At 38.9% G+C, this 9,485-nt stretch overlaps 1 protein-coding gene across 1 annotated transcript; it reads left to right on the forward strand.

The window, feature by feature from the left end:
- Positions 1-1,126: 1,126 nt before the first annotated feature.
- LOC110157737 (caspase-3-like) lies at positions 1,127-7,081 on the forward strand. Its single transcript, XM_020922104.2, has 7 exons — positions 1,127-1,149; positions 2,021-2,074; positions 2,631-2,764; positions 3,141-3,269; positions 4,869-5,044; positions 5,474-5,591; positions 6,852-7,081. The coding sequence occupies exons 1-7, from the start codon at positions 1,127-1,129 to the stop codon at positions 7,079-7,081; spliced, it is 864 nt and encodes a 287-aa protein (XP_020777763.2).
- Positions 7,082-9,485: the final 2,404 nt, after the last annotated feature.

Here is a 9,485-nt window from a genome sequence, read left to right on the forward strand (position 1 = left end):
CTTCCACGGTGGTAGGTCTCTCTCACCCTCATTGAGCTCGGGTCGTCTACCAGAGGCCTGGGAGCTTGAGAGTTCTGCGCAGTATCTTTGCTGTTCCCAGTACTGCACTTTTCTGGACTGAGATGTCCGTTGTTTTTCCCGGTATCTGTTGTAGCCACTCTTCCAGTTTGGGGGTTACAGCCCCGAGTGTCCGATCACCACAGGCACCACTGATGCCTTCACTTTCCAGGCTCTCTCCAGCTCTTCCTTGAGCCCCTGGTATTTCTCTAGCTTCTCGTGTTCCTTTTTCCTGATATTACCATCGCTTGGTATTGCGATGTCAACCACCACCGTATATATATATATATATATATATATATATATATATATATATATATATATATATATATATATATATATATATATATATATATATATATATATATATATATATATATATATATATTTATTATTATTATTTTTTTTTCACATAAAAAATGTGTACAAACTATTTACACAGTAAAACTACATACTGCTGACAGGTTTTGTATTACATACATTCTTTAAGTTTCTGTCACTGCTCCCTTTGAGTGACAGCAGCTTAAAACAATTGTGTGTTTGCATTGCTTTGTTGATTGGAAACACGTGCACGGTGTTATCACATCACAGTGACAGGCTCTCTCCTGACCTTCACTTGTGTTACATCCTCCAAGTGTGATACTCCACATTCTTCCAGTGTGATACTCCAGAAGAAATATAAAAGATGAAGCATTCAGTTCTTTGGAATTTGCCACACTTTCAGCCAATCAGATTTGTAGTTTCTCTTGCAGCCCACACACAATCTTATCGCCGGCTTCTGATTGGTCCAAAGTACATGCCTGTCTCCGCTCGTTTTCCTTTACATTTGCCTCCGAGAGCTGTTAAAGGAACACAAACCCACCCATCTTCAGTGGCTCACCTCTTCAGAGCACCACAAAAGGTATGCTTTGTCATTTTACTCTTTAGCGGCTAAATCAATACTGTGTATTTATAGTATATAGAGTGTGTATTACTACTCCGAAACAGCATTATTACTGAATGCTGTTTGTGTGACTGTATTTAACATCTTTCAACACTTTTCAGGATCGTGTCAGAAGCCCAGAGAAACATGGCCTCAGTCGACTCAACAAAGTAAGTACTGGGATCTCAGCACAAATGTTATTCAATATAATAACAAATTATATCTTTGTTATTAGTATATAGTGTTAATATGATAGAGAAATGTTGAATTATAAAGAGTGGAATTTTTACAAAGCATCTTTAATGTACATTGTGACTGTCACCCCTGCGTACAAATGAATGAATGACTCCTTAAATCAGGAGGTGAGACATGTTAATTTCACAGTTAGGGGTAAAAGTTGGGCATGTATAGTTTAGTTATATCAGGTTCATGTGGTCCACCCTTGTTTCATAATCCTGGCAGCACCACTGGTTTCATACAAGATAAAGTCATTTAAATAATATACAATAACAAAGTAAAAATAGTAAGGGACTGTACTTGAGTATCTATTTTAGGTATCTATATTTTGCTTTAGTACATTTTTAAGCAGATGCTTTTTACTTTTACTTCACTACTTTTTTTTTTTTTTGTAATTATTGTGTCGGATCTGCAGAAAAGGCTAAGGATTTATTTTTAACGTGTTCATAATCTGAGCAAACTAAAATATACAAAGAAAAAAATATATATATTTAATTTCTGTTGGACAACATTCAGCACAGATCTTTATCAAAATCACTACATTTGAGGTCTTATTAGATCTCAAAATCCAAATACTAAACTATACTAAACTAAATACTAAACTAAATACTAAAATACTAAACAGATACTTTATTTTAGTTAAGTAGATTTTTTCGTGTGATACTTTTACTCGAGTTTTTTTTTTTTTGCTTCAGTATCTGTACTGTTACTTAAGTAACACAATTGAGTACTTCTTCTAGAACTGTGTATATATGATACGTGTGATATATTTTTAGCATTTAATATTTTTGTCAAAATTTTCAGGGTCACCATGACATATCACATGAGCAGTGAAGTGAGAGACTTTTTACAGTTCTGGTATGTGAACTTCACCACAGCTACACAACAAGCTCAGGTGGTCTGTGATTCAAACAAACAAACAAACAAACAAACAAACAAACAAACAAACAAACAAAACCTAAGTTTTTAAGAACTTCTTAGATAAAATAATGAGATCATTTTGAAGTGTTAATTTCTGTCAAATGGAGTTGCTGGTTCAATGCCATGGAACTCCCATAGTATTTCTATTCTGCACTGTGTAAACACCATAGAGTGCACAAAGAGAGAAGAGTGATGTTTTTTCAGTACAAATTGAGTCGATGGAGCTGGAAGAGCACCCGTGCTCACTTCCTATTTGGAGCAGGGTGGCTAGCGGGTTAGCTCTGTCCATTTGCATTCTATGATAAACACACACACTAAATAATATCAGTTACATTAGACATCCACAGTACCAAAGATTACCAATAGTATATAAATTCTGTATACATTTTTTTTTTATTTAACAGATTTTTTATTTCCTATTTTACCAACTGTGGGATGAACATCACAATATCTAAATCTTTAAAACAATCCATTTGCATTATTTCCACTTCAGGGAAAATCTGAACAATCCTGAGAAGACTCCTGATTCAGATAAGACCAAAGATAGAAAGGATCAGACCAGATACAGGACGGACTTCCCCAGGGTGGGACTCTGCCTCATCATCAACAACGAGAACTTCCAAGGAGGCAAGTCACCTCTGCTAATCCACGAGAAACTCAAAGGGCCTATATTATGTTATTTTCTGATCTATAACATTGTCTCCTCAGCACAAACAGACCTTGTTTCATTCAAGTATTTTTAAGGTAAAAAGTAGCTGCTGACTTGAAAATTACTGCTTCTTGACATCACAAGGGGGAGCAGAGCATTTCGAGCTTTGGAGATGTAGACAGACAATAATAATAAAGGAGCTGTTCCTGATTTTAACCCATTTTTCAATACAAGGAAAAACACAACTAGTTCATTTTCACTTGCGATGCTACTAAGTTATTCCTCACTTACCTTATGTATTCAGAGCATCCTAAAGAGTTTATAATGATGATCTGTTTTCTTTGTGTTTTTCAGAAATGGACACTCTGACGGGCGGGCAACTGGACGTGAATGCTGCAAAGAAGACATTTGGGAATCTGGGCTATGAAGTCATCGTGGAGCAGAACCTCACTGTTCAAGAGATGAGAAAACAAATGTTGAAAAGTAACTTAAAGGGCCCATATTATGCTGCTTTTTCATATATATTATAATGTTGTTGCCTCATTAAAAACATACCTGGAGTTGAGCACTTCCAATGTACCACATGACATCACAAGGTGGAACTGAGTGGATGCAATCTGAGAAAAGAACTCCTATACTACTCCTATACTACCTATATCTGCAGGGTTTATGCGTTAAACATGTTTGGGTGAAAAAAAACACAGCTCCAGGTCTGTTTTTGATGCCAAAACATTTTTTTTTTTTTTAAACATAGATTAGACCTTTAAAACCTTGAAAAAACATGCATTCTTATTGTAAGCAAAGTCATGACTTCACAGATCTGACCTGTAACTTGGCTTGATGTTTGTCTCCATGGAGATAAATAGTTGAAATCTCAAACTGTGCAACATTCTAATCCAGTCCAGTCCACTCCAATCTTTTTCCTCTGCTCTACCTTCATGAAACGAAATTGCCAGAGAGCTACTCATTTTAGCAGTCGCAAGAAATTGAAAACATTGAAGAGCTATGGCAAGCTTTGGACAGCGCACAGTTAGATGCCTATTAAACATAAACCATTATCCATTTATTAGTGCACAAGTTAGGCATCAAAATGATACATTTACAGTGAAAATAAACCAGATTTTAGTTATGAAGAACATTACATAGAATTCAGAAATCCTTTGGCGAGCTAATTGGAAGAGGGTCGAGAGCTACTGGTAGCTCCTGAGCTACAGGTTGGCGGTTCTAGGCAAAGCATTAACTTCACCATGGAGACAAGAAGGTGATAGACCTGCTACCAGAAAAGTTACACAATGCACCTTTAATGTAGCCTGATTCATCAGCTGGTTTCACTTCGTGGAAACCGTCTGACCTCACAGCATTAGGATTCGTTCGCTCGACGGTAGGCAGGTACTTTTTTCATGTAACCAATTGCTGCTATTTGGTTGTGACGTATATTAAGCTTTTCCCAAATCAAGTAGGAAGAATAACGTAGGCAATAACGTCTTTCCTCTTGATGAAATTCACCAAACATTCTCTTTGTTCCAGCTTTAAATCCTCGATCTCGGGAATCGTTGCCAACATAGAATGTATGGCTCCTCGGTGATTGGCTGGTGCCCGGACTCGCACTTCCAGAGTTTTTCTGAACCGTCTAGTGTATTTTGATTCCTGTCCTAGTTGCTGGAGAGAAATGAAATTAAGCGAAGGCACCGTTAATGCACTCTTATTACAAAAAAAGCCAAAACTAAAATATATAAATGTTATAGGTACACTACGTAACTTTCAGGGGGGATTGTTATTGCTTTGTCTAGAATATAGCATTCATTTAATTTTATTTACGCTTTTAAGTCCTTATCAGGTTAAAAACACTTTGAAATACATACATCACCTCTCCATAGAATATAGCTTGGTGGCGCCACATGCTTGTGTTTATGGAAATGCTCAAGTTTTATACCGTATTGTGGTACATTCCAGGCAAAGCAATAACATCCCCATGGAGACAAACAATGAACGGACCATCTACCAAAAAAGTTACACAGTGCAGCTTTAATATTTAAGTAATTGAGTGAACAGAGATGAACCTTTGTACTTGATGTTTTCCAGTCTCTAAGCTGGACCACAGTGGCTACGCGTCCTTTGCTTGTGTGATTTTGAGCCACGGGCACCAGGGCGTTGTCAGTGGAATAGACGGAATTGTTCCTTTTGAAGATCTAACCATATATTTGAAAGGAGAGAGATGCCCAACCCTCCTGGGAAAACCCAAACTCTTCTTTATAGATGTAAGTATCATCTTCTGCTCCTCTGACCCTCTCCTCTTCATCCTCTGCTCCATCTGACCCTTTCCTCTTCATCCTCTGCTCCATCTGACCCTCTCCTCTTCATCCTCTGCTCCATCTGAATATTTCCTCTTCATCCTCTGCTCCATCAGACCTTCTCTTCTTCATCCTCCGCTCCATCTGACCCTCTCCTTTTCATCCTCTGTTCTTCTAACCCTCTCCTCTTCATCCTCTGCTCCATCTGACCCTCTCACATCTCTGCTCAAATGCTCCAAATGACTTTCCAAATGACAAATAATCTTATAAGTCCAGAAATCAAATAATGCTCAGATCTTTTTGTTTCCATGCACACCACACGTTCTCTCTGTCTCTATAGTCTAAACCATGGCCTGTATCTGTAGTACATTTATTTGTATTTCCTGTTGTTCAAAGACATGCCAGGGAAGCAAGGTTGACAGAGGCGTAGATGTAGTCGATGGTGCTGAGGGTCCCACTGTTCGCAGGATCCCAGTGGAGGCAGACTTCCTGTACGCCTACGCAACAGCTCCAGGTAACACTTATCAAACATACGGGCTTGGGAGTAAGTGTTGAGGTATTAAACGTCCTATATTACGCAAATCAACTCTTGTGAGCTTTCGGAGTCCTCTCCTCTGCTCCTCTGACCCTCTCCTCTTCATCCTTTGCTCCATCTGACCCTCTCCTCTTCATCCTCTGCTCCTCTGACCTTCTCTTCTTCATCCTTTGCTCCATCTGACCATCTCTTTTCCATTTTCTGCTCCATCTGACCCTCTCCTCTTCTTCCTTTGTGCCATCTGACCCTCTCTTCTTCATCCATTTCATTCATTTTAGAAAGTTGTTTCCGCCACAAAAAAAATATACTCAGAGTTGTGTTTTGTTTCATTCGCATGTGTTTGGGTAACCCTTTATTATTAGTCTGTCTACATCTCCAAAGCTCAAGAGCCCAATTTTTTCTGTTTCAGACAAGAACTCAGCCTAAATCTGTTAAGTTTGTGTGTTACACATATGTGAATGGAACAAAACACAACTCCAGGTCTGTTTGTGATGAAGAAACAACATTAGAACATAGATTAGAAAATAATGTAATATAAGCTTTTTTAAAAAATAGGTAGGTAAAAGCCTGAATCTGTGTTAATAATCTATTTCTTCATTATGTTTTAAATGTTTGTTCATGCTTCATTAAAGGACAAGGGCCGGGTTTTTACTGACCTAAAAACGTGAAAAATAGAACTAGTTCATGTTAAATGGTTTGCAGTGCTCTGAAGGAGGTTGACTTAGCACGGAGAGCAAATGGAGTAGGGACTTACACTGCCAAAAACGAAAACAAAATTCATAAAACATGTTAATACGTAGGTTTTTTGAAGAATAGAGCATTTTCAAAACAATTAAAGGTAACATGATGATCTAAATATATGATGTGTCAGTAGTTAATACCTCACAGAAGTAAAACACCCCCTCTTTAAAGTGCCTATGACAGGTTTGATGACTCATTTGACTAAAATAAGATCATTATATTTAAGTTTTTACAAAAAAGTATTTAACTTTTTTCCCAGTTTGGCCATTTTTTTTTTTTTTTAGTTTGAAATTGTACTTCCTGCGTTGACACTAGGGAATTCCATAACTCTTACCCAGCAACCATGTTGTAGACTAGGCCAAAACAGTTCTAATGTGCACAGAAATGATTATTTGACAAATGTATTTTTTTGTTAAAGTATCAGAAATATCAATATTTGAGAATCATCAAAACCTAATTCATATGCACTTTCATTGAAACCGTGTCTCTTGTTTGTAGGTTACATTGCGAGAATCAACTCCCACACCGGCTCCTGGTTCATTCAGGCGGCCTGTAAGATCCTGGAGGAACACAGGGACCTGGAGCTGCTGCAGATCCTGACGAGAGTCAACAGAAAAGTGGCCTACGACTACCAGCAGTTTTCAGAGTATTTTGGAAAAACATATGATAAGCAAATGCCCTGCCTTGTCTCCATGTTAACCAAAGAGTTCTACTTCCCCAAAAAGTGAAAGATACAAGTCTCTGCTTTAATTTAGACTTTTAGATCATAAAGCTTCATTATTATTATGTTGGTGGTGATGAAAAAAGTGCAGTTCCTCATCTTTAGTTAAAATAAAAATACACTTGCATTTTTGCTGTACACTGTCCTCTTCTGTGCTCCCTTTGCTGCAATAAAATAAACTCTTTGATTTGAGACTGTCTCCTCTTTGTTATTCAATAATACACAGATTAGACCTGGCTCTGTGAATAAGTGTGTTGTAGTATAATAGCCTGTGTTGTGAATGAGGGGTTAGGGACTAGAGTGGACATTAGACACGGCCCAAGAGTTCAGTTACTGGAGCCAAGAAATCAAAGTGGTTTTGCCATTACCCATCGTACACACCAGCTTTTATGATAAGACCACATTAAAAACACTGTAAAACTCCTGGTGATTACTGGTGCAAAGGTGCGAAGACAAGATACTCTCCAACAGATGCTCTCCATTTACCGGTCAGTCTTCGATCCTACTCTCACCTATGGTCATGAGCTCTGGGTAATGACCGAAAGGACGAGATCGCGGATACAAGCGCTCGAAATGAGTTTCCTCCGCAGGGTGGCTGGGCGCTCCCTTAGAGATAGGGTGAGGAGCTCAGTCACACGGGAGGAGCTTGGAGTAGAGCCGCTGCTCCTCCACATCGAGAGGAGCCAGTTGAGGTGGCTTCGGGCATCTGTTCCGGATGCCTCCTGGGCGTCTCCCTCGGGAGGTGTTCCTGGGCATGTCCCACCGGGAGGAGGCCCCGGGGAAGACCCAGGACACGCTGGAGGGACTATGTCTCTCGGCTGGCCTGGGAACGCCTCGGGGTCCCCCCGGAGGAGCTGGAGGACGTGTCTGGGGTGAAGGAAGTCTGGGAGTCCCTGCTTAGACTGCTGCCCCCACGACCCGGCCCCAGATAAGCGGAAGAAAATGGATGGATGGATGGAGATACTCTGTCATTTTAGTCGATGTACAACCACATTTTGTTTAAATGTTGTATTTCAACATGCATAATACTGAAGGTAATAAACCACAGTTTTTAATATAAAAAAAAACAAATAACTATTAGAAAATACAGGTGTTTTTTTTTTCACAAAAAATTCCTTGTCATTAAAAATTCCCACCGACAATGGTCCGGTCCTGTGAATGCCCCTGTAACCCGCCCTCTGCTGTAGCAAGTTCAGCCTAGAGCACAGGTGTCAAACATACGGCCCGGGGGCCAGATCCAGCCCTCCAAGACCTTTAATCTGGCCCTTGGCTGATTTTCTACTAAAATACTTTTATTATATTTTCTATTAAAATATTGGTAATTTTCTGCATCGCTTAGCATAGCAGCATGTCCAGCGTCTCTGTACGTGGCCCCTCCCACCAGTGCAGCACAAATGAAAAATTGTCTCTTTCCAAACGCTCTTAAAGGACGATCGTTTTGACTGTTGACTGTGACACCCTCATCAGCAAAATGTCAAAAATGAGAAAAGCAGATTTTGCAGGATTGTGCAGGATTTTCAAAGAAAAAATGACTTATTCCTATTTGCACACAAGTTAAAGTTAAAACATTGTGTTGAAATTGGATTTTCCTTAAAGTTTCATGTTGTTCATAATATTATAATATTTTGTAAGAGAAAGAGTTCATCAATTAAAAAAGATTTCTGTAATAGATTTGTGTTTCTCTGCACAAATATTTGAACTTATTGTTATTTTTGGGGTTTATATGCCATGAGTTTTCTGATCCGGCCCCTTTGGGATCAAAGTAGGTTGGATACGGCCCCCGGACCAAAATGAGTTTGACACCCCTGCCCTAGAGGTTCAGTTATGCCTTTGTGCCTAGTTTGCCACTGTTCTTTCCTTCTTGTTCAAAGTTGGTCAGTTTGGCTCTAAATCAGGGGCCTGTTATTCCTCTGGGCCAAAATGAAAGCACATGACAGTTAACACATAAAGATGTTGTGCAAAGAAATGTAAACATGTGGAAATAGACAGCACTAACCACCTTCCCATCTCCTGACAGTCTTTTCAATGCAAAATTGAATCAAAATTCGATTCTTCTTGAAATCTCAAAGTCCACTCATGGGACAAATTAGACCCCTGCTCTAAATACTTGCTACTAGGTCACTTCTAAAGGTATATCTGCTAAATGAACATACATTTTACTGTCCTAATTTTTGTATTCAAAAGAACAGCCAAACATTCAACTGTAGTCAAACATAATAAAACATGTATTCACTACCCCCTTAATATTTTGAAGTCATGTAAAGCCTAACCTACATAACCATGAACATGAACTGCACTTAAATGACTAACAGAATGGAAACAGGGTGGAAATAACATTGTAAATCCTATAATGCATGAGAAAATAATCCCATCAGAGGAGTGGATATGCCCTGTAATTACCATGTAATAAC

This window comes from Boleophthalmus pectinirostris, unplaced genomic scaffold (genome assembly GCF_026225935.1).
Source record: "Boleophthalmus pectinirostris isolate CB_2022bp ecotype Guang Dong unplaced genomic scaffold, ASM2622593v1 HiC_scaffold_23, whole genome shotgun sequence".
Lineage (NCBI taxonomy): Eukaryota > Metazoa > Chordata > Actinopteri > Gobiiformes > Gobiidae > Boleophthalmus > Boleophthalmus pectinirostris.